The sequence below is a fragment of the Cebus imitator genome, unplaced genomic scaffold (genome assembly GCF_001604975.1).
Source record: "Cebus imitator isolate Cc_AM_T3 unplaced genomic scaffold, Cebus_imitator-1.0 Scaffold106, whole genome shotgun sequence".
Taxonomy (NCBI): Eukaryota; Metazoa; Chordata; class Mammalia; order Primates; family Cebidae; genus Cebus; species Cebus imitator.
The window spans coordinates 2,962,894-2,989,247 of NW_016107421.1; the positions used below are offsets into that span (position 1 = coordinate 2,962,894).

At 43.3% G+C, this 26,354-nt stretch overlaps 1 protein-coding gene across 12 annotated transcripts in view; it reads left to right on the forward strand.

Moving 5' to 3' along the window:
- The window catches only part of AGAP1 (ArfGAP with GTPase domain, ankyrin repeat and PH domain 1), a 617,831-nt gene that overhangs the window by 394,319 nt on the left and 197,158 nt on the right, over positions 1 to 26,354 (forward strand). For all 12 annotated transcript variants that reach the window (XM_017537728.2, XM_037741753.1, XM_037741754.1 and 9 more), the window contains one exon: positions 10,972 to 11,140. In XM_017537728.2, coding sequence (XP_017393217.1) covers positions 10,972 to 11,140 — 169 coding nt within the window. The remainder of the gene's footprint in view (positions 1 to 10,971; positions 11,141 to 26,354) is intronic.

Consider the following 26,354-nt stretch of genomic DNA (forward strand, 5'->3'; position numbering starts at 1 on the left):
TCACCATGTTGACCAGGATGGTCTTGATCTCTTGACCTCGTGATCCACCCGCCTCGGCCTCCCAAAGTGCTGGGATTACAGGCTTGAGCCACCGCGCCCGGCCTGCTCTGATATCTTAAAACTCTATGTTTGGCCAGGCGCGGTGGCTCACGCCTGTAATCCCAGCACTGTGAGAGGCCCGGGCGGGCAGATCACTTGCAGTCAGGCATTCGAGACCAGCCTGGTCAACGTGGTGAAACCCTGTCTCTACTAAAAATACAAAAATTAGCTGGGCGTGGTGGTACGCGCCTGTAATCCCAGCTACTTGGGAGGCAGAGACAGGAGAATCACTTAAACCTGGGAGGTGGAGGTTGCAGTGAGCCGATATCGTGCCATTGTACTCCAGCCTGGGCAGTGAGCAAAACTTTGTCTAAACAACCAAACAAAACTCTACTGTTTGTTTTAGTGCTGCATGTGTTAGCAAATTCATCCAAAGAAATCTGAAGTTTTAAAGAGACCCAGACAGGTAATATCACCATGGTGAACATTTTCATATAACTCAAAATTTCTAGGATCTGATTATTGATCCAGTTGTTTCAAGTCATACTAAAATATTAAAATACTAGGACAGCAAAGGAATGGTGTTGGCTCCTTGGAGTCTGTTGTAGTGGGAGGTCTCCAGCGATTGTGAAGAGACAGGCAGCTGTCGTCTTACCTGAGGCATCCATTGTACAGGCTAGGTTTGAGCATGCATGGCTTACAACTGGGTAATACTTGATTTAACCCAGAATGAGAAAAATCTTTCTTCCAGTGAAAACCTCAATGTAGTAGATCAGTCAAGACAGATACAATCAAGAAGCAAAAGGTGTATTTGTAATTCGATGTGGAATTTTCTGCTTTTTGACTTCTGTTGGAATGACTTATCCCTTTGGACTGGTAGACTTGAGTCATGCATGTTGGATGCTGGCCTCTGCAGCACATGGACCAGAGAGGTTTGCTTTTGCCGTCGGCGGAGAGACTCTCCATTGTACGTGGAGCTGCCACCACTGGTCCCCAACAAGGCCTCACCAGCCTCCTCTTTCACCATGTGGAAGAGGTAATGACCCAGAAGCAATAAAGCATTTACTAAGTAAAGAATATTCCACACCTACCCTTGCTTACCTCCATGATGGAGTGGTAGACTGAGGTAGGCTGATTTCATCTTGATAGTCCAGGTCAGTCACTCCAGCCAATGCCGTAGCTTCCTCCTTAGCCTGTTGACTTTGAGGTAGGAGGAGCCCAAGGTGGCCGGGTGAGTCTTCCAGTTTAATGGAATTACTGTTGTGTCTCTTGGTGGCAGCATTCCTCCCTCTGGAACTAAAATCCGCGCCCCCCCCCATCCCCCAGCCAGCAGAACGTAATGTTGTGGGAACTGAGGCAAAAATTTTGCTAGTGGGTCACTATGGGTGATGGCGAGTGGTACCACTTCCATTTCTGCCCCTCGATTCCGGGACCTGTGAATCCTGGCAATGGAAGAAACAGTACCATGTACTGGACGCTGATTCAGAGCATGCATGGCCTTCTGGAGAACTTTGCCCCAGCCCTGCAAAGTATTGTCACTGAGTTGGTGTTGAAATTGTGACTTCAAAAGGCCATTTCACATTTCTGTCAACCCAGCTGCTTCAGGATGATGTGAAACATGGTAAGACCGGTGAATTCCATGAGCCTGAGCCGTTTGCCTCTGTCAGTGCTAGACATCTGATCGGCCAGGTGCCTGCTTCCTGCCATGGCTGCTGGTCACTCTCATGCACTTACAAGCATGGGTCAGGTAGGCTTTAGGAAGGCAGTTCTGGAAGTGAAACACTGGATCGCTGTTGGCTGTCTTGGGAAACAAAATTATTTCTCGTGGGATTTGTCCCCTTTGAAGCTGCCTCCTACCTTGCTTTTGTGACTGTGATCCTTTGGAGAGAAGAGAAATTGTCTTCTTTGAGTTCTGTGATCTGAAGGGATGTGCCAGAAGATTTTCCATAGTTCTGCAATATTCTCACTGTATTTTTAAGAGCATGACTTCGGTCTGCACCTGTCACTATGGACGAGGCTATTGTTTATGATTCATAAATGTGCGACTTGAACATTTGCTTGATCTTTTTGAATGGGTGGTCCTATATATGCCTTTAGAGATTAGCTTCCTTTTAACATAATATTAAATGGGTTAGCATTTAATATTAAACAGAAGAGCAGTGAACTTTACAAGTTTATAAGTGGCTTCTCTTACGTACCTTTTTTTTTTCTTTTTTGAATGGCTCTTTAAAAATAGAACTTAATAAATTGCTGCTTCCTTTTGACCCTGGATATTCATGAAGTGCAGTGAAAAGAGGGAATAATGAGTCATCCTCTTTCTCCAGGAGGAGGAGCAAACACTTGTAAACACATGTACAATACCTTCTTCCCAAGGTCCGGTTCCCTTGCTACTCCCCCAGTTGTGTACATAGAAGCATACATAGGGAGCCAGTTGGTTTTCAGACATGCAGCTAGACTAGCAGTTCTCAAGACTTTGGGCTCAGGACTCCTTTATCTTTTTAAAAATTACGGGCTGGGCTTGGTGGCTCACGCCTGTAAAGCCCAGCATTTTGGAGGCCAAGGTGGGTGGGTCACCTGAATTCAGAAGTTGGAGACCAGTGTAGACAACTTGATGAAACCGCATCTCTACTAAAAATATAAATGTTAGCTGAATGTAGTGAAATATGCCTATAATGCCAGCTACTCTGGAGGCTGACACAGGAGAATCACTTGAACTCGGGTGGCAGAAATTGAAGTGAGCTGAGATCACACCACTGTACTCCAGCCTGGGCAACAAGATGAGACTTCTTCTCAAAACAAATAAAAAATAAAAATTACAGAGGGACCCCAAAGAGCTTTTGTTTATATGGATTTTTTTCTATTGATATTCATCATGTTAGAAAAGCAAACTGAGAAAAATTTTAAATATGTAAATCCATTTCAAATAACAATAATAAACCACCCATTATATGTTAATATAAATAATATTTTTGAGAAAAATATAATTTTCAAAATAAAAATTCATGAGAAGGGTTGCATTGTTTCATGCTTTTTTCGGTCTCTTTGGTACCCAGTTTTGTATGAGAGCTGGATTCTCGTATTTGCTTCCACCTGTCGTGATAGGGTGATTTGGTTAGTCTTTGAAGAAAATCACAGTGTACAGATGTGTGATTGGAAGAGGGCAGAGGATTTCAGTCATCATTCCAGATCATTGTGGATGTTCCTCTTGCGTACTTCACCAAAACTCAACCTGTGAGATTCTTAAAGCTTAGTGGTGCAATGTGAAATCACTAATTTTTTTTTCCTTCTCTGCTACCTTAAAATCCATCCAACTGACCTGCACTTTGAATGATCTTTTATGTGTGTTTTACCCACGCAGGCATATCCGTATGCATCCATGCCCGTGAGGTCATAATCCTGTCGTTTCAAGAAAAACAGTATTTTTGAAATGAAGTATGCAGATTTCTAAATAGTGACAGTTTTCATGATATAACGTAAAAAAAATTCATTCACGTCACCGCCAATCTTGTCAGAAAAGTTGCTAAGGCTTTGGAAGGTATCGTAGTGAGAGATACAAGTTTGCCACATACATAAAACTGAAACCATGGTCAGCCTCTGCCTGGCATAGTCAGTCTTTCAGGTAAAAATTTTGTCCTACTATAAAAGTGGCTAGTTCAGCTTGCAACTCAGTTACAGAAGTGCCTTTCTGCAAGACAGCCATCACCCTTCAGTACCCAGCAAAAATGCTTTACACATGCTTTCCATGGCATAGCTCAGAAATTGAGAAAACATGCTCTCAAAGGTTAGAATGTTTAAAAAGCAGTCACGCATTTTTTAAGTGTATTTAAGAACATCTGTAAGTGAAACTGTTTTTGATAGTGCTTAAAGAACATGCCGGTGAATAATATAATGATTAGTACAGTTTGGGGCGACTACTTTGATTCATGTTAATCACCATCATGTTTACACCATGAAAACGGATTTCAACACGGCAATAAAAAGGCAAGTGCTGTTTCTGAATTGTTTTGAAAATCTTACTGAATTGGAAAACTTCTTAATAGAGTATCAAGGACCATACTTTGAAGATTGCTAAAATAGATTATGCAAACAGGAAAAATTTGATTAGATTGGCCACGTTGAAAAAACCATGGCAAATTTCAGTGTGTCTGAAGAGTTATCTATCTCTTCGGTATTATATATTAATATAAAATATTATATTTATCAACTTACATGTAGTTATAGACTAGAACTTAATGGAGAAACCTAATTGGAACAAAGATTTCCATTATTTTTTCCATCATGTAACTATGTAAATTAAAAGTCTTAATAGTTTTTAAAAGCATACGTAAAAATGGAGTATGCTGATTCCGTCATCTGTCCTTGAAGAGAGTGGAGCCTAAACACTGTCAGATTTTCAACGCCGCGTCCTTTTTTTCTCATCTGATGTTGAGATGCCAATCATGCAGTTTATGCATTTCGGTTTAGCTTTAAGATCTTGTTAACTGCTTTTAGTACCCCTGTGAACACATCAGCAAACCATCTTTCACCAGACAGCCAAAGGTAAGGTCCGGATGCGAGGCAGTGAGAATCAATATAGTAAGGGTATTTTTAGGGACTGTTGATGGATTGCTGTATTTTGAGCTTAACTTCAAGTGCCAAATGCCCCAGAGCTGACTAAGATGAACTCACCATTTACTGAGGACAGGAGAGGCCATCAGGCACATAGTGGGCTCTAGGATGGCCAAGACAAGATGTACACACCTTTCCCTTTGTAGTTTTGGGAAGAATTCTTATATATTTTTAAGTAGCCTAATACGGTGTTTTGATGAGGACTTTGTACCACCCTCCTTGATGGAGCCAAGTGTTACTCTTTGGTAACCTCTCGGTCCTGGGAACACATAACTGTGAAATTCTGGGGCAACATGTTACAGCAGCGATTCAATTAATTCTCTGTATCAGGAGCGATCTGGTACGCCGAGGCACTAATGACTCCGCGTCCTTCTCCAAAGGCAGCCCCACAGAAGGCGGGCGCCACGTTAAGCTGTGCTGCTGTCAGCAAGCTGAAAGCTGTGGGTCTCTGACACGGCTCTCAATTGCTAGCAGGTTTCTCTCATTGCACCTCATTTGCATCTGGGACATCAATTAGCATGTTTGTTGAGGCTAATTGAATGAAACTCAATCATAGCTCTTAATTGCTTGACTATGTGAAAAGAAATCACATTAATGCAGCTAATTAAGTGTACGGCAATAGATGCAACATAATTAGGAGCGAAATGTAAAAAACAAGGGATGGCAAAGGTGCCGGAGCAGGGTTGCAGGGGGACAGCGAGGCGCAGTTACCAAGCCATTGGCGGGTTCGCAAACAGGTCCCTTTGCTCGGGCGCCTGCTTGGAAAAAATCAGCCGCATGATGATCATGGACAACTTGAGAAGAAAAATGCAAATAGGTTTGCAATTACTACTTTTTCAAGCTGTTGAGGGGCAGGAGATGGCACCTCTGGGGTGCCTGGCTCTTGAGTGGGCCCCAGGGACTTGTTAAGTGCTGTTTAAAAGTACTTGGCTTTGAATTACCCTCACGCCTTGTTAAAGGGTTTTTCTTCTTTTATCTTCGATCAGTATTTTCAACAAGGAACATGGAGAAGGGTAGTATCTGTAACATGTGCATATCAAAAATCAAGCTTCGTGTCCTAATTTTACCCAGGTCCCTACTCAGACCCGTGAAGGGTCTGCACAGCCCCTTGGCTTCTAAGAAAGACACTGTTTAGTGGTTGTAGCTTTAATTCCTCAAGTGCCAAGCTGGGGAGAGGTGAAAAGGGTGAGTTCTTTCAAAACCAGAAAGCTCAGTGTCATTTCTCTTGGGAGGAACTAGAAGCCACAGACACATGTGTCTTTACCTGCCACCTGTATGTAAAGCATTGAGTTTGGAGGGCTTTTATTAACTAGGAAATGTATTTTGTAAAGTTTTTTGAAATGTGTAGTACCTTGAAATATAAGAATTGACTATTTTTTGTGCCAACTTTTTTTCCCCCCCATTTATTTATTTTATTGCATTTTAGGTTTTGGTGTACATGTGAAGAACATGCAAGATTGTTGCATAGGTACACACGTGGCAGTGTGATTTGCTGCCTTCCTCCCCATCACCTACATCTGGCCTCTCTCCCCTTGCTATCTCTTCCTCTCCCCAGCTCCCCACCCCCCACCATCCCTCCCCTATTTCCCCCCAACTGACCCCAGTGTGTAGTGCTCCCCTCCCTGTGTCCATGTGTTCTCATTGTTCAACACCCACCTATGAGTGAGAACATGCGGTGTTTGATCTTCTGCTCTTCTGTCAGTTTGCTGAGAATGATGGTTTCAGATTTACAAGAAAAAAACTAACAAGCCCATTCAAAAGTGGGCGAAGGATATGAACGGATACTTTACAACTTTTTTTTAGAGCTTGTTCTTCTGAGGTTGCATCTCCTAACTCAGGCAACAAAACAAATCCCCTGGCCCATGCTGAGCCAAAGATAAATGTCTTCCCTTGCTACATTCGAATCTGGAGAGCAGACACTTGGTACATTTCTATAATAATTTTGAATAAAATATCCTGGTTATTGTATGTTAAAACATGCCTATTAAAAGAGCCCATGCTGAGGCTTAGTCACTATCTGATTAGCCTCATTTTAGAGCCCATAAGCAATAAATGCTCAATTACACTCCTGTTATTGTATTTTAATTTGTTAAGAATTGGCATTAAGGAAGAAAGTTATAGCAAGTTGATATTTTTAAAGGAGTAACTGTGCAAGAAGGAATTCATTATTTACAAGCATTAACTTTGGTTTGGAAACTTGGGTTTGCATATTTTCAGTGGATATTAATGGAAGTAAATTAACGATGCTTGAGACAAACCCTTTTTAAGACATGACGAACACAAACCAAAGACCTCTATGATGTGCTGTACTTTGCTTTGCTTTGCTTTGCTTTGCCTTGCCTTGCTTTGCTTTGCTTTGCTTTTTGAGATGGAGTTTTGCTCTTGTAACCCAGGCTGGAATGTAATTGCACCATCTCAGCTCACTGAAACCTCCACCTCCCAGGTTCAAGCAATTCTCCTGCCTTAGCCTCCCAAGTATCTGGGATTACAGGTGTGTGCAGCCATGCCTGGCTAATTTTGTATTTTTGGTAGAGACGGCGTTTCACCATGTTGGTCAGGCTGGTCTCGATATCCTGACCTCAAGTGATCCGCCCACCTTGGCCTCCCAAAGTGCTGGGATTACAGGCATGAGCCACTGCGCCCAGCCTGATGTGCTTCATTTGTCATCCTCAACATAGCACAGTCCTGAGAGTTCCTGTGTATCTTCCATTTCTACGTTTCCTTCCATCTAGTTTAATATAGTTAATTAACTCAATAATAACTTTCTACCTTTGTCTGCATCCTCTCAAAGTTGATTATGATTTGTAGAGTCCAGCATCTCAACTTCCAAGTGGAGTCTTCTTTCGGGGGCTGGTGAATTCAGATTTGCAGTTCCCAGCCCAGATACCGCCTTCCAGTACCCTAAACCCACCGTGGCAGCTTTCCTTCAAGGAGTCCGTGGTTGACTCCAGCCAGCCTACCCTGAGAGTCAGGCCATCCTCTCTGAGCCACCGTGTAAGATGAAATGGCCAGTCACCAGCCTCAGATGGCCTGGCATCTCTGCTCCTGGCCTCTGGGCTGATGTGAGATGCATGCGTGCCCCGGTTTTCTCTCTGGATGGACTGTCTGTCCTCTGCTGGTCAGTGCCCAGCCTTGCCCAGCCTTGCCCCTGCCTCTGAATTGGCCCCACTGTGGCACAGTTTCTGATCCTTTCTCCAGTGGCTTTCAGCCCATTGTTCTTCCTCCTGGTTCTGACCTTGGTGTTTTGAGCTTTCTGTCTACACCAAGAGGTCTGTCCTCAGGGGTCACCAGGGACCCTGAAGCATCTTGTCCCTCTGTGGCTGGTGTAGGGGAACCTGCCAGGGTTCTGTATTTCTCTCCCAGAATGTCCCCAACCAATGTGCTTGTGCCCTCATGTAATAGTTTCTCCTCCTGCCCTTCTTCCTGTTGAGAATTCCTGCATGCTGTTCCCTTGAGCCTGGTTTGACTCCATGTGGCACCCTCTAAGTCACTTTAGTTAGGGGGAGGTCTGTGCTGTGACACTCAGGCTCACCCACCTTCCCATGGTTGGTCAGGGAGAGAGCAGCTCTTCTCATCCTCTGCCCTGAGGACCCTCAGTTTCATTCCTCTGCGCTGAACTGAAATTGTATGCTCTGTGGTTTTTGTTGTGCCATTTCTTCTATCAGTAGACATCTTACTTGATAAACCTGTGACCCCTTCACCTGCTGGAGTGTGGATGGTGTCAGGCAATTAAAAGTAGACTGTTCACTTGTAATCCCAGCTACTCGGGAGGCTGAGGCAGGAGAATCACTTGAACCCAGGAGGTGGAGGTTGCAGTGAGCCAAGATCACACCGCTGCACTACAGCCTGGGTGATAGAGTGAGACTCTGTCTTTAAAAAAAAAAAAAAAAAAAAAGATGGACAGCCTGTTTTTCGGAAGCCACTGGGATCTTGCTTTGGCCTCCTTGCCACTCTCCCTGTCCCAGCAGCTCCCTCAATATACTTGGCCAAGTTTCCTTGTCCCTGAGACAGAGGCTTCCAATGCTTGCACATCGATTTTAGAACTTTATCCAGCTGTCTCTCTGCATCAGGTGTTAGAAACAAATTTTCGGTGCTGCAGAAGAAATAGCACTTGAACACAAATTTTTTCAGCAAGGCAATTCACCTCTATAGAAGTGTGCATCTCACGGATGGAGCAGTGGCAAGTGCACACCTGAACAAGGGAGAGGAAGGGGTGCTTATCCCTGACGCAGGTAGCCACTACTGCTGTGTTGTTCCCCTGTTGGCTAGGGTTGGACCACACAGTCTAAGCTAATTCAGTCTGGCTATTTTAAAGAGAGCAGGAGTAGGAGCGAGAGTGGCGTGGTGAGCAGTTTCGGTGGGAAAGAGAGTTATGGAACAGGTGGACTATAGGTGACTCAGGTCAGAGTAGGTGACCTGGGGTGACTCAGGATGGAGCAGGTGACCAGGATGAGTCCAGACTCTAAATATGTGGGTCAAGAGGGAGAGGCACAGGGGGACGTGTGGTTTTGGTGAGAGGAATAGGTGCAGGTAGCTAGGGGACAGATGTCAACTACTGATCAGAATTGGCGGGAAGAGTTGGCAGGAAGTTTGTTTACTGAAACAACGGGCAAGGAGAGGAAGAGAACGAGGAAGTTAAACTTTAAAATGGAGAACAAAGAACAAGGAAACTGAACATACTGACATACCAGTTCTTTGAAGAGAAACTTAGCACTCGCTGTAGTTAACATCAGGTAACTGCCATTCAGCAGTTAAAAGACAGCAGCCCACTTCCCCACCCTGGCTCCATCCCTTGCATCCAGCACGTGGGTTTGTTTGGCAGTTCTTCTAAAATTACGTTGGCTGAGCTTGGTGGCTTATGCCAGTAACCCGAGTACTTTGGGTGGCTCAGGTAGTAGGGTCACTTGAGGCTAGGAGTTGGACACCAGCCTGGGCAACCTAGCAAGACCCCATCTCTAAAAAAGTTATTACATGAAATGGAATTATGTTCACCTGAGCTTAATCACTTATAACAAAGACAAATTTATTGGTCTTCAAATCTAAAGGGGATTCACCAAGATGCTGCCAAGGAAAGAACATATTTATTCCCACTTCCTGCATAGTATTAAAACACTTGAAATGTTGTTATTCCAAGAGTTATTCCAAGACTGTTATTCAAATACAGTCATATCTGTGTGTTCATGGGGTATCGGCTCCAGGACCCTCCAGAATACCGAGATCCTCAGATGTTCAAGTTCTTTATATGGTACAGCATAGTATTTACATATAACCCTCACACATTCTCCCGTATACCTTAAGTCATCCCTAGATTACTCACCTCATGCAATGTATATGCACTATTTTCTTATTTGTATTTTTTAAATTGTTGTATTGTTACAGAGGGCTGGGTGTATATTCTTTCTTAACGTGTGATATTGATTAATACTTGTCCAGAGTGCTTAAGATACTGTGTTTTACAGACAAGGATTCTCATTACCATAAATAATAATCAGTGATGATGATGATGATGATTTACTAAGGGACTGGTAACTCACTGGCCAGCAGGCCCCTCCCCTGGCTCTCAGTTCTTGTCCCCCTCCTGCTTCCCTGCTCATCAGCCGGTTCCCAGGTACTGTTTGACTCCGCAGTGACTCAAGTGAGCTGCCAGAGAACAGCCACTGTCCACCCAGGCTGCCCTGTAGTTCCCTGATCGCTGCTGGTCATTTGCTTCCAAGGCCTAGAAAGCCACCTTCTTTTTCTAACATCCAGCTTTTGATGCTATCCATCCCTGAGCGCCATATTTTTTTCGATGCCAGAATACTCACCCCTCAGACATCTTCCTAGTTCTTAGCAAAACACTTGACCTTTTTACTTCCAGTTTTCAGCTGATTTTTCACCAGACAGCTTCAGTCTTATCTACATTTTAATAGTTTTCCCATCTGAGACAGAAAGGTTATTAAAGAATGGTTTCCTACTCCATGGAATTTTACTTGGAATTTATAGGAGAAGCCCAGGTTCCTGATGTGCCCTCTGATAAGCAGGAATTCAAAAAATAGAATTTTATGTGTAGACCTATTTCCTAATGCCCCTTGAAGGAGGCATCTGCGGTGTCTCCCCTTATATCTCTAGTTCCTGGGTTAGTTCGGGAACAGAAGCAAAACTCTGATTTAAATCTAATGATGATGTTACTGGTACTCTACAGATAAAAATCTCATCATTTTAAAAGTGCTCTCCACAGTGGAAGGGTCATAGGGTTGTAATTCATGACATCTGATAGACCCTTTCGTTCTAGATTGTAAAAGGTCTTTTTTAAAATCTCTCTTGGCTCTTTAACATTTTGAACAGGATTACATGCAGAATGTTCACGGTAAGGAGATTGACCTTCTGAGAACCACTGTGAAAGTCCCAGGGAAGAGGCCGCCCCGAGCCACGTCAGCCTGCGCTCCCATCTCCAGCCCTAAAACCAATGGCCTGTCCAAGGACATGAGCAGTTTACACATCTCACCCAATTCAGGTAAGCTTCCAGCAAACGCACTGACAGATCCACTTCAATAGCAACAGGTGATACAGGCTTGAGGACAATGTTGGACTCTTAGGTTAAGCGGAGACAGTAACTATCACGTTACAGATTAAGGTTTGGAAACCTTATCGCTTCTGTGGCTGATCTTTTCCTTTAAACTTTCAGTTCCACAAATGCCAGCCAGCAAATGGTGCTTTGAGTCACAGCTGCAAAAACATGCGTCTGGGCCTTCCCAGGGCTGCGTGGTGGGAAGTGAAGTTTCACGTGTGAACTGGGTATCTAAGGGCCTTCTGAAAAATACGAATTAATGTTAAAGTGTCAAAGATTAACTCATTTCTGATAACTGTGTGTCTGAAAGTGGAAAAACCATTTGGAGCAAGATTCAGAGGAAACCGTTTGACCTACATAAAATGCAAACTTCATGTTATTATATTTTAATTATCATCTGCCATTCTTTCATGTGACTTAAGTTCTCTGTATTCTCTTTTAAAGGAGAAAATTTTTTTCAATCAGGATCAGAGAAAGCTAGTATTTTCTCAAATGTTGATGTGTTTAGAAATTCCTGGCCTCTGTTCCCAGTTGCAAGTCATTCAAAATGACATTGTTCATTTTATTTACGTTTTTGCAAATCATTGCTCTGTGGCCTGAACCTTCCCATGCCTGCTCGTCAGAGAAAAGGTGACGATCCTCTCGAGTCCTCCCACACACACACTCAGGCTCCTTCAACATACGGGTATCCCTTCAAGAATTTTGCATTTTCTCCAGCAGAAAGTCTCTTTCCTCTCTCCCATCTACATCCAGTCTTCTTAAAACAGAATTCTGGCCGAGCGCAGTGGCTCGCACCTATAATCCCAGCACCTTGGGAGGCCGAGGCGGGCAGATCACCTGAGTTCAGGAGTTCAAGACCAGCCTTGCCAACCTGGTGAAACCCCGTCTCTACTAAAAATACAAAAATTGGCTGGGCGTGGTAGTTCAGGCCTGTAATCCCAGCACTTTGGGAGGCCGAGGCGGGTGGATCACAAGGTCAGGATATCAACACTATCCTGGCCAACATGGTGAAACCCCGTCTCTACTAAAAATATAAAAATTAGCTGGGCATGGTGGCACAGGTCTGTATTCCCAGCTACTTGGGAGGCTGAGGCAGGAGAATCTCTTGAACCTAGGAGGTGGAGGTTGCAGTGAGTTGAGATTGTACCACTGCACTCCAGCCTAGTGACAAAGGGAGGCTCCATCTCAAAAAAAAAAAAAAAACACAAAAATTAGCTGGACGTGGTGGTGGGCACCTGTAATCCCAGCTACTTGGGAGGCTGAGGCAGGAGAATCACTTGAACCCTGGAGGCAGAAGTTGCAGTGACCCGTGATCATGCCATTGCACTCCAGTTTGACTGACAGAGTGAGACTCCATCTCAAAAAAAAAAAAGAAAACAAAAAACAGATTTCTGTTGTGCTAGAGTTTCTGGCCTTTAATGCTGTAGTTTCCTCTTCTGAAACATTAAGTGCTTTTCAAGAGGGATGGTGCTGACCGCCCGGTTCTGTGGCATGAACGACACTGGTTGGTGAGAGCAAGATGATACAGAGGAGTTGAGATTTGGGTCCTCCATCCTGGGCTCCCCCACACAGTGTAAGACAGTCACTGAGCTGGTTCCTTCCCACCACACTGGGTGCCCTTGCCCAGCCTGCCTGTGTTGTGGGGGTGCTGTGTCAGAGGAGATGACGTGAAGGTGCTCAGAAAGCTGGATACAAACACAAGCTGTTGTTTCTTTTTTTTTTTTGAGACAGAGTTTCGCTCGTTACCCAGGCTGGAGTGCAATGGCGCGATCTCGGCTCACCGCAACCTCCGCCTCCTGGGTTCAGGCAATTCTCCTGCCTCAGCCTCCTGAGTAGCTGGGATTACAGGCACGCGCCACCATGCCCAGCTAATTTTTTGTAGTTTTAGTAGAGACGGGGTTTCACCATGTTGACCAGGATGGTGTCAATCTACAAGCTGTTTTTTCTAATCAAAATAAAAATTGGCTTTATGCTAAGGGAGACTTTAGTGCCTTCCAAAAAAGTGAGAAAAGTATTTTGCAGGGGCTCCTGTGACCTGCTGACCTTTCTTCCAGGCATCCCTGAGATTTTTCTTATTAGGGCGCTTTGTCAACTATGGGGTGGGGAGAGAGAAAAGAAGGACACAAGTGTAAGAAAAAAAAATATGTAGTGAGTAAAAAGCTGAAGGCTTTATTACATTAGTACATTACATACACTCATTTATTTATTCAAAAAGTATCTGTCGGCCAGGCACAGTGGCTCACACCTGTAATCCCAGCACTCTGGGAGGCCGAGGCGGGTGAATCACCTGAGGTCAGGAGTTCAAGACCCGCCTGGCCAACATGGGGAAACCCCCATCTCTACTAAAAATACAAAAATTAGCTGAGTGTGGTGGTGCATGCCTGTAATCCCAGCTACTCAGGAGGCTAAGGCAGGGGAATCACTTAAAACCAGGAGGCAGAGGCTGCAGTAAGCCAAGATCACACCACTTCACACCACTGCACTCCAGCCTATGTGACAAAGTGAGACTCCATCTCAAAAAAAAAAACCCCATATATATATATTCCCCAGCAGAATATATATCAAGCACCTATTTCGTGCCAGAAATTGTGTGCACCGTAGATACGGAGTCCCTGACTTCTAGAATTCTTCTATTTCCACCTCCTTTTCTGACCCATCACATCACAGCTAGTCATCTAGTTATTTAAATCAGTAAGCATTTATTGAGTTTTATTTTTATAAGTTTTAAATTGATAAGAAATGCATAAATAGAAATTAATTAAAATGAAAATTTGTCCTTGTAATATGGTGTTTTAAATTTTCTATACATTATGGAGTGGCTAAATGCTTCCATTCGTGGAGTTTCTGATGTGTGCCTGAGACACAATTCCTGCCCTCTAGAATCTCCTCTGTTGCTGGCGAGAAAGGTTAGTAGACCGAGCCTGCCCCAAGCTGCAGGCCTCAGTAGGGCAGTTGTAAAGGGCGGGGCATGGAGACCCAGAGATGCTGAGGTTGGCTCCACCCTGGGAGATGGGCCGGGCTTCAAGGAATAGGGGATACCTGCTGAGTTTGAATGAAGGATAGGAATTGGCCAGGCACACAGATGTGGAGGAAGAGCACACATTCTGTGATAAAGGGTTGACTCTGTCAAAGTCAGATTTTGATCTTCCTAATCTGGAGACTCCCATTCATTGGAGCCAAATGCCGCTGTTGTCCTAAGGAAAACGGTAACGTTTGATTATAAGTAGATGATACAAAGCCCCATAAACCGTCCCATATCTCACGGAGTCAGCTACGGCGCGGACCTCTGTCTTTGAGGGGGTGAGTTGTGTCCTTGGAAGGCGTTTTCATTGCCCAGTTTTCATTCTCTTTAAGAGCCCCCTGTTGGGCAATGGGAGGGTTGCGACGAGATTGAAATCCCTTTTCCGTGGTGGCAGCCCTCAAACAGGTGAATCCCACACGGGGGCCTAGCTGACTTTCCGTCTCCTCTGATTCCAACTACGGATGCAGAAGTGTGGGGTTCTGGCCTTAGCACAAAGGCAGTGCCACTTTGGGAAGAAGAAAATGCCTCCTGGTCCCCGCAGTGCTCTGGGAGGTGGCACCCCGACCACACAGGCAGGTGAAGTCATCAGCAGTGTGCAGCGAGAGCGCACAAATCCTTTGAGCTTAATTCTTGGGCTATGACAATAAGCCATGGGCAGAGGCACTGCTGTAAGAGGAAGCAGCTTCATTAAAATCTTGGGAAATTTTAATTTGCATTCACCTCCTCTAAACATGAACATTAATCTGTAAAGTGATACATTCTTTCTTGCTTAAGAAATTAAGGCATTTGGGGATTTGAGTTTTTATACTCTGAAAATTGAGTTTCTTGTGTCTAAAGTTATTATTCATAAAATGTCCTCTCGCCTGAGAAATTCCGACACAGCAAATTCAATCTGAATAAATTGAGGCTACATTTAAGAGATGGACTTTTAGCTAAAAATAGGTATTAAAGACCTGTTTGCCAAAAAATTTAATACACTACTTAACCTTATTCTTCACTATTGACTCATGTTTTGTCTCTCAGTTCTGGGTGAACTGGAGGGTTTTCCTTTTATTTTCACTGGTGTATTCATTTTCTTATCTCAGTGTGATTGAATCAGTTAAACGTTTTATGCCGTCTCTTCTGGTAACTTCCATTCACGTAGACCTGATATATGTATGGACCTAAATCTTTGTGGATAACACTTATTATTGCTTTAGAGTAACTGTCCATAGGTGGAATGATTCATTCAGTTGGTATAACCATTTGCAGGGCTCTTGATACACGTTTCCAGGTTAACTTCTAAGTGGTTTTATATAAAAACTTCTCCCATCCATAGCCGTCGCCCATTTCAGCTCACACACTTGCTAATGCTGTTAATATTATTTTTAGAATTTATGCTAATCTGGTGAGCCATAAAAATACCTCATGTTTTGTTTATTTGGATTTCTTCAAATGGTAGTGAGATTGAAGAGTTCACAGTTTCTTATGTTGTAATTGATTGTTTAGGCGTATCCTTTGCCCATTTTGCACTAGGTTTTTGTCTTTTTCTTATTGATATCTAAGAACTCTTTGTATATTTAGGATATAAATATATTTTGCAGATATTTACCCAGTTTATTATTTGTCTTTTAAATTTTATGGTCATCTTTACACAGAGAGGTTTTCCCTCTTTTTTTATTTATAATCAGATCACCTTTTACTGTTGTGATTTCTACTTTAAACTGTTTTAAAAGCCTTTTATAATCTCAAAACCAGGTTACAGTTTATATATGTATACTTCTAAGTTTTAGTTTTATTAGTTTCTTCCATTAAAAACATATGTACATGTGTATATATGTGTGTGTGAATATATGTATATGCATATATATCTTTATGTGTGTGTGTGTGTATACGTGTATATGTGTATATTTAGCCCCTAATCCACCTTTAATTTGTTTAGGTCTATTGTGTGTGGCAGAAATCTAATTGAATTTTTTTATTCAAATAAATAATCAACTGTCCTTTCTCTCTTTGTTGAATTTTTTCCTTTCCCTGTGAATTCTGTATGTCTCCTTTGTTGCAAAGGTCAGTCATTTCCTCACATGGGCTGTGTTTCTGGCCTCTTGGATGTATTCCGAGACCTGGTATCCCTTCATGGTCTTACCTTATGTAGATTTACCACAGAGTCTTAGATTTCCATCGTTTCTATCTGGTACTGTAACACGGTTAAATATTTCTCTTTTATCTTTCAGTTTTTCTTGGTTACTGCTACCCATTTGTTTTTCTCAAATGAACTAAAGAATAACTTGAAACCTCCTCTTCCCTGATAAAAATAATCCCCTCATTGGGGCACATCACATCGGGTCCTCCTGAGGCTGTGATACAGGCACATAAATAAAATAATAAAAATAATCCCATCATGGCTTTAATTGGCATTGTTTTTAAGCTATTAATTATGGAGGAAGTGACATCTTTACTATGTTGAGTTTCTTATCATGGGACACTATTCTTTCCCAATTTATTCAAATTTGCATTATAGCCTCCAGCAAAGTTCAGCTTTTTTTTTTTTTTTTTTGGAGACGGAGTTTCGCTCTTGTTACCCAGGCTGGAGTGCAATGGCGCGATCTCGGCTCACCGCAACCTCCGCCTCCTGGGTTCAGGCAATTCTCCTGCCTCAGCCTCCTGAGTAGCTGGGATTACAGGCACACACCACCATGCCCAGCTAATTTTTTGTATTTTTAGTAGAGACGGGGTTTCACCATGTTGACCAGGATGGTCTCGATCTCTTGACCTCGTGATCCACCCGCCTCAGCCTCCCAAAGTGCTGGGATTACAGGCTTGAGAAAGTTCAGCATTTTTTTTTTCCATTTAGTTGCTGGACATGTCTTGTTAATCTGTTCTGTTAGTTTGTAATTTTTGGCGCATTGTGAAGCTAATCTTTTTTAGAGGGGTGGGGTATATTATGTCATCTAATTTGTAAGAAAAAAGAAAGCTCCAGGCCTGACACCATGGCGCATGCCTTTAATCCCAGCACTTTGGGAGGTCAAGGCAGGGGGATCATAAGGTCGGGAGTTCCAGATCAGCCTGGCCAACATGGTGAAACCCTGTCTCTACCAATAATACAAAAATTAGCCGGGAGTCGTGGCGGGTACCTGTAGTCCCAGCTGCTCGGGAGGCTGAGGCAGGAGAATCACTTCAACCTGGGAGGCGGAGGTTGCAGTGAGCCAAGGTCGTACCACTGCACTCCAGCCTGAGCAACAGAGCGAGACTCCATCTCAAAAAGAAAAAAGAAAGCTTCTAATTTTTGTGTTTTTTGTATTCAGCTATCTTGCTGAACTCTTGTTGGTTGGAATAGCTATTGGATCTTTCTCTTGATTCTCTAGCACACAGTCATAATGCATTCCATATTTCAAATAGTAGAATGCCTGTGTGTCCGTGTTGACTTTTAATTTCTCCCAGCAGTTTACTGGTTCAGAGACTGTATTGCTTCACCTCCTGGGCCATTCATTTGCCACTGTTATTGAGTCTGCTGTGTGCCCAGCCTTGATTAATGCTCTGGATATGGGGGATGTTGAGGGACAAGACTGTCCCTCCAGGAGCCGCACACTCCCGTGGGGGTGGAGGAATCCAAAGTTAAACACACAAGTAAGATCACTGTAAGGAGTGTTAAGTGCTGAAGGGACATGTGGAGCAACGGAACAGAAAATACCTGGAGGGGTCGGGGGTGGGGTATTCCTCGCATTTGGGAGGTAATTTGCCTGTATTGAAATAGTGACTACATTTCACACTTTGAAGTTCTGGAAATGTGGTCATCTTCATGTCAGTTTTTGTCGTGGGCTTGGGAGAAACATGCACTGTCAGCAGCTGCCTTGTGCTCTGCTGATGGCTGGGCTCAAGCCATCCTCTGGGGCTCATGCACTGATGAGAGCGGAGAGCAGCAGTGGTGATGGGTTGGCTCTGGGCTTCCTGTGGTGGTCGTGGAGTGCAGGAGTGGGCTGGGGCACAGCAGCAGGCTCTGTGACTAAAGGAGAGCTGGCCAGTGTTGCCCCTGCCACCAACACCCCCAAGAGAGCATGCATCGGCACAGGCAGCCTGCCTGGGGAGAGCAGAACCTTTTGATGTGGATGCTGGTGCTCGAAAGAGGGAAACAGAGATGATTGTGAAACTCAAACATCCTCACGATCACAGGGGACGGGAAAGGAATGGAGAGAGGCCAGGCAGCTCTGAGTGCAGGTGGAATGAAGTGCGCCAGCCTGCCCACAGCCCCCACACGGTAGGTCTAAAATGAAACCCTCCAGTCAGCATGGGCCATACCCCTGTTCAAAGCCCGCAGTCAGCCTTCTCATTCAGGAAGGAGTTGGCCAAGACTGCAGAGAAAACCCTACATCTGCCTCATCAACCCACATGCTCTTATCCATAGATAATGGACAACAAAGATGTTTGTAGGAACCAGCAATAAAAATATGAAGGATGACTGATCTTAGGAAAAGGAGTGACACTTAGTAAGTGAGTTATTAATCATACTCATAAAATGAAGCAAACAGTGAGCATGTGTTTCGCCAGGCACGTTGGCTCACGCCTGTAATCCCATCACTTTGGGAGGCTGAGGCAGGCAGATTTCCAGAGCCCGGGAGTTCCAGACCAACCTGGGCAACATGGTGTAACCCTGTCTCTACAAAAAAATGTAAAAATTAGCCGGGCATAGTGGCAAGTGCCTGTGGTCCCAGTGTCTGGGAAGGCTGAGGTGGGAGGATAGCTTGAGCCCAAGAGGTCAAGGCTATAGTGAGCCATGATCATGCCACTATACTCCAGCCTAGGCAACAGGGTGAGGCCTGTCCCAAAAAAAATAAAGAGAATATGTGAAAATACTATAGGAGAAAGAGTTTTAGAAATAAAGATTGCAAAAATAAAAAATTCAGTAGATAAGTTAAATACTATAAAGAACATGGCTAAAGACATGTTGGTTGTCAAAGATATAACAGAAGAAAATATGCTAGAGGCAAGTAAGGATACCTGAATAATCAGGTGTCAAGTTGGATGGGAGAGGAGGCTCTGCAAAAATAAAATCTTAAAAAGCACCCAAAATAGGAGGAGAACAAGGTTACCTACAAAAAAGGAGAACTCTGTAGACTTCTCAAGAGCAACATGCATTCTTAAAGTAATGGAAATATTCCCTCCTAAAGACAAATAATTCTGAACCTAGAAGCCTATGGAAAGATACCGCTTATCAAATGAAGGTAGAAAAAAAGACATCTTTAGATGACATGCAGGGCTATACAACATCTTCATCTTAAAGGGTTTTGAAAAAACTACTTAAGGATCTACTCCAGAAAAAAAAAAAAAAGAATCCAAAAGATATTTATTCAAGCCAGGTTAAACCTTTCTTTCCTTATTCAAGGTCCCTCACTTCTCAAGATGTCCATGGCCTTTATCAGCTTCCATTCTTTTGGCCTGGAACTTAAACTATTTTAAGTTGTCATTTACTGGGGATTTACCAGAAGCCACATTTGAGAGAATCTTCCCAACTTTGATTTCAGGTATATGTCCAGAGAAGGGGGTAAAATGTCAGGTATTTTCTGACATGAGTTTGGCCAGCCTGGTTTGCTAAAGCTGTATCCACATGTAACAGAATGCAGAGTTGTATTAGCTTCCACAGTTATTTTCACATTTAAGTAGAGAGCAGGAAAACATAATGGCCAAGAGCAAGGGTTTTGGTGTCAAAATCACTAAATAGAATCCCACTTCTCCCATCTCAGACCCTTCTGAAGTTGTCTCTCTAAACCCCAGCTTCCTCGTCTTTAAAATGGGGAAATGATGTCTACCTCTGTTGTACGGAGCGCGCACGTACAAAGGCGCGCACATGCCTTTCAAAAGCTTGGCTGATGCTGACTTCACAGAATGCTATCATTAATTCGTCATAATAGTGATGCCAAAAGCAAGGAAGAGGGGAGAGAAATTGTGTTCTTGAATTAATTTTTCAAATACAATAAAGGGTTTACATGGCCTTTGAGTAGATGTAGTGGACGTAGGGCTTAGACTTCACAAACCCACACCCCCGCAACAGACAGCATCCCACTCTCACGGCAGCAAGGGGCAGACAGAAGAAATGCTCTTCCGGACTTTCATGGATCTCCATGGAGCCATCTGCTCCAGTTCTGTGTCCTGTGGTCACTTTATTCTGTAACTCCTGGTTGTGACATTTTTGTTCTAGGATGACAGATATCTTCTTGTCTCTAAAGTGTGTCTTTGTTGGGTTTTTGCAACTATGGCTATGTTTTTATCCTAACCAGATTGATGCTTAGACCTTTGTCAAAGGAAACCTTTCCCCTTCTCCTCCACATGCCCCCCTTCCCCACTTGAGGCCCCCAGCGGTTTCGAAATATTAAAGCCGTCAGGAGGGTTGAAGCTGATTTTCCAGGAGAGGTGGGGGAGGCGGGGACAGCAAATGTGTTTTGAGTATTGAACTGCCGTTGACATCTAAAGTCTCAACCATGCTGTTTTCTCCACACTTCAGCAATCAGGACATCCAGCAAACCCATAAAAAACCAAACTAATAGCATGAATATTCAGTGACCTAGAATACTAATTATTGGCATGAATATTAATGTGATCGGACTTGCTTTTTCCTCTCCTCTTTCTCTCTCGTCCTCCTTCTCCCTCTCTCCCTCTCTCTTTTTTTCCACTTAGCCAGCTCTAAAGATGGGTCATAATGAGAGCATTTAAGAGGGAGCGCTCTCCGCCGTGACAGGGACTGGGGTAATAAGGAGAGCTTGATTAACGTGGTGCACTTGGGGGAGAGATGAGAGGCTTCACGTGGGCTTGTTCGGGGGAGGCAATGAGGCACCGGCGGCTCTGTTGCTGCTCCCGGAGATTAATGAGGCCTAAGAGTGCATTAGGAACAGTGACAAAGGTTTGATCTAATGGGCTCAGTCATTTTTCCTTTGAGTGACAGACGCACAGAAGTAATTGGCTGTGCAGAATGGCAGCTCATTGGCGGTACTTAAGGATACATTATCCCCGTTGTGTGGCCCGCAGAGGCTGTTTATCAAAACTGCTCACACTGCAGACGCGAAGTCGCTGTTACAGTGGTAATAGCTATTAAAAAAAAATAACGCGACATCAGAACTAGACCCGTTGTTGTCTCGTGGAAAGAAAGTTTTTCTTTGTTTAGTTTCAAATGGTCTAGAAAACATTTTAATAACTCTGAGTCCAGAGTCTGTTCCAGGCCCCAGATGAGCTGTGTCAGTCCACTCCTGTCCCCTGCCGGCGTGTGGCGTGGCCAAGGCTTGTTGGGACACAGAGCATTGCTTCCCACGCATGTCGACCGAGGCCACCCGGGAGTTTCCCCACACGTTGGATCTTGAGTACAACCTCTGATATGTAAATTGGAGACTTTTAGCACCTTGGTAGACCATGTGCAAACGGAAGTCTTACTGGCTGAGAGTTATTTTTCCAAAATAAAATTTCAATTTCAGTAGCATGTGATATCTGCTTTCTTAAACCAGGTTTTGTTGGAATTCGTTTTAATAACCATTTGACAGTTTTTAGGGAAAAGCTTAATGTTTTGTCAGGCTTCTCTTAGACTTCAGGAAGTCAGCTAAGTATGACATTAAAAGACACTGAAGGTCATCTTGGTTCTTTTTAAGAATTGAGGCATCTTCAGCTTTTATGAGTAATGTGTTCTGTTAGCTGTTCGTGCGTATACAATGTTCCCAGTGAGGTTTAGGCAAATTCATGTGATACTGTTTCCATCATTAAATTGTAAACTCTTTGAGGCATACACAATCATTTCTCTTTCTTTGTTATCCTCTCTTAGTTTTGCGACCTAACAATTATTTTTTCATTAAGTACATATTCCTGCATGTTACCCATCATGTGAAATGTAAGCGATCGATACTGAGGAGGAGATGAGTTGGTTTCCTGCAGATAATGTTCCCCTGTAGTAGCCGTCTGTGATCCAGAGCGTTGGTGTACATTTCTAAGTAAGTACCACACTTCCCATTTAAGGAAAGCTTCAATTATTTGAACTGTATAAGTGGAGTGTTCCTTTCTGTAAGAACCGACTAAAGCAACTTGATTCTTGGTGATTTCAGCAGAGACGTTACAGGGACGGCCAGGACCCTGAGTTGGTTGTGGTAACAGGTGTACCTACAAGTGGATAAAAGGTGCTTCCAAAACTTTTTTCTTTCAAATATGTGTGTGGGCGGTGAGGAACAGTGTTTCAGCTGCTGAACTGATGCTTCCGAGGCCAGCGAAGTGGTCTGCAGGGTCAGCTGTGGGAAAGAGGAGGTCCCAGGAAGAGCCTCTGCAAGTTCCCCCGGCCGCCTCCACTGGGGAGCCAGCTGCCGGCCCTGGGCACCAGCGAGAACCAAGGCAGGGAAAGGGCTTTGGCTCTTCCAGGCTACAGTTGAGTCCGCTGTTTCCCTGCTTTCTGCAGTCCTTTCCCACATTGGCAAAGGAGAATTTTTCAAAGTAATCGTGACATTTTTCCGTCTTGAAACCTTGTGGCCCATTGTTTTGAGTTACCGCTCATACCGCGAACACTGGTCTTTCTGGAGTATTTCCAGCTAATGGTCAAGCCCAGCAACACCCCACCCAACAAACCCGTAACCCGCCGCATGTTATCAGACGTGCGAGACAGGGTATTCCTCAGTTCTTCGTCTTCCCTATGTCATTGCTCAATTCATTGGCGAGATCATTTTGTAAGAACTGGAAGGCAGATAAAGAAATAGAAGTGAATACTTCTCAGGATAGAGCTGTGTGGCCACCTGCTCCTGGAAAAGGACTGTGAAAATCAGAGACGACCAGAGAAAGCTGCCCTCAAAACCGTGTTGTCGGCTGGGCACAGTGGCTCCGCCTGTAATCCCAGCACTTTGGGAGGCTGAGGCAGGTAGATCACAAGGTAAGGAGTTTGAGACCAGCCTGACCAACATGGTGAAACCCCCTCTCTGCTAAAAATACAAAAAATTAGCCAGGTATGGATGTACACGCTCTAATCCCAGCTACTCTGGAGGCTGAGGCAGGAGAATCACTTGAACCCGGGATGTGGAGGTTGTGGTGAGCAGAGATTACACCATTGCACTCCAGCCTGAGCAACAGAGCAAGACTCCATCTCAAAAATAAAAAAGTGTTGTCAAATGAAAATGAATTTTGTGTTAAAAAAAAAAAAACTGTTGCATTGATCATATATATAAAGGAGAAAGAATATTTTAAAAATAGTACCGTTATTCATGGCAAAGGAAGTCACCAAAGAAAATTTCTTTTCTTCTCCAGTTTTCATAATGCTTATATTATGAAATATAATATAATATCACCCTCACTGTTGCATACCAGGAGATGGATTGCGGTCAAGCAAGCTGTGGGATGGCTCTCTCCATAAACACTATCGAAGCTGGATCAGCAAGTGCTCCTTCAGCAGATAAAAATGGGAAAATGGGAATGACACACGTTGTTTTACAAAGATCAGAATACAATGCGGCATTTTAGGAGGTGACTATGAACCATCTAGTTCTAGGATGTTGAATTCTGTGTAGCCACGTTGCCGTATTTAGTAGTCATTACGTTTGTCATTGTAACTGGGTCTGGACTCTGTTTTTCTGTTCACTGTGGAGCTGTATGGCTGGAGAAAGCAACTTTGTCTCTAGAATAAATACTTAAACAACTTTCTTTTTGGTTTTTTTTTTTTTTTTTTGAGACAGACTTTCACTCTGGTTGCCCAGGCTGGAGTGCAATGACATGATTTTGGCTCATCACAACCTCCACCTCCCAGCTTCAAGCAATTCTCCTGCCCCAGCCTCCCGAGCAACAGGGATTACAGGCTTGTGCCACCACGCCCAGCTAATTTTGTATTTTTAGTAGAGACAGGGTTTCTCCATGTTGGTCGGGCTGGTCTTGAACTCCTGACCGCAAGTGATCCTCTCATCTCAGCCTCCCAAAGTGTTGGGATTATAGGCATGAGCCACCGCCCCTGGCCTATAATTATTTTTAAATATAATTACTTCAATGAGAACTACCATCTGACATGGTAAATATTTTGCCTCGAATTGTACCAAATGCCACATGATATCTACCCCCAGCGTGAAGCAGTCACCCAGGGATGGGAGGGTAAGAATGGCCCTGGCACTCCAGCTCACTGTCACCTGCTGTCAGGTCCTGTCCTTCATCTACTGCCTGTGCCTGGTGCCTGTGTGCAGGGTGTTTTTCTTTCTCTCCTTCCTCTTTTGTAAACTGTACCTCTGACAGCATGAGCACCTCTCTGATCATCAGCCCTTTGGAATGGGGGAAGATGGGGAGTGTCATGGAGTTCTCCACAGCACCAAGCTCTTCACTCGTTGATGGTGGGTGTTCAGTAAATACTGAGGGAATGAGTGAACTCAAGCGAAGTGATGCCAGCTACACCACTAAAGCAAACAGGAGGCAGATGGCAGGCACATTTTACACATGAAGAGACTCCATTACAAGGGAAACATGAGGAAAATACTCAGATGTTTTGGATTTTAAAGACAAACAAAATTAGCAACATCACCAGGTTAAGCTTTTGCTAAAAGAAAAAGAAAAAACTGGAGATAGGAAAACCTACTGTTGATGAGATTAATAACTGATATCTGCAGAGGTTTTGCAGTTTGCAGAGTGCTTTACATAATTTGATCATTAGATTAACCACATGGGGCACACTGTTATCATTATCACCATTTATTCATTATTATTATTAGCCACTTTACAAATTATGGACTAAATTTTTTTTAAGATGCCCAGGTTCCATCTTCTTTTAGTTACTGGTCATTAAGAAAACTAATTAGCAACATATATCATGAATCAGAAAGATATATTATGCTGTTTGTTCCATTAATAATGCTACCGAGAATTTCTCCTAAGGAAAATTCAAAAATAGAAGATGTCCTTTGCAGTGTTGTTTACAGTCAGAAATTAGAAACAACCAAAACTATCCAGAAGTAGAATAATGGTAATATAAATTATCTACATTAAATCAATAATGTTTCATATCTAAAATTATTATGAAGATCATATGACAACATGAGGAACATGGTTAGGAAATCATATTAAAGTATATAAAGTTACATCTTTTCTGTGGTCATAACCAAGAAAAATGTATGCATATGTTCAATTAAAAAATTGGTCTGTTAAATGAGATTTTGGTGGATTTAGTTTACATTATTTGTGTATCTGTAATTTTGCCAAGTAAATTATAACAGTACCGCAAAATAGGGCCTCATTATATTTTCCTTGACATTATAATTAGAACAGGGAGAAAGCAGCATACAATGAGCTATTTCTACATTATAGGAAAGAGCCATGAGCTGTAGAATTCCATGATGTTGACTCCTAAGCCTGGCCACATTGCTGTATTTAGTAGCAGTTACATCTGTCATTGTGAATAGGTCTGGACTCTATTTTGTCTCTGATAAACATAACATGGAAAATCTCTAAGTACAAAAAAAGGTATCAAGAAACACCAGGTTTGTTTCTCCGTAAAATTGTGTTAAATTGTTCTCTTTTCCAAAACAAGTATCACAGGATGCAGAGTCCTGAATGCCTACATCTTCTAAGATACCGAATGTGTCCTCAGGAAAAAAATCCTCTTAGCCTGAAATTCTGCTAGCCAAAAGCAAGGCAGATCTCCAATGCAAATACAGGAGTGAATGGGCCCCATTCACAGGCCTTAAATCATGTGTGTCTCACTTTTTATGGTAGTGTTGTGAATTATATTCTTTTTGGGTTTGTAATTAGAGGACAGAACAGATGGCGAAGGCCTAGTTTGAAGTGATGTGACCATTAGCGTCGCCTCCTTCATCCAGTTGTGATTCCAGGGAACCTGGTTTTCCCACGCATGCTCAGAACCGGTGTGGTGCAGCTGTAGGGTTTGCAAGGGAGCCGCTCATGCTGAGTTTTTATAATATTTGAAGCTGTCTGTGAATGGGATGGGACCTAAAAAAGCAGTCCCTGGATGTTTCGAAGGGTGAGGGCTCCGGAGGAGAAGGGAGAATTCCTATCTGTCATATTCCTGTAATTGTGACTTTTTAAAATAAAAGGTATACAATTCTGCCATGGGAATAAATGTCTGTTTTACACTCAGGTGCTCCTGCAATCCTTTTTGGCTTTTTCCCCACCCTCTTTCTATGTACAGGAAAGTTCACTGTCACCCATCACCAATAGTTG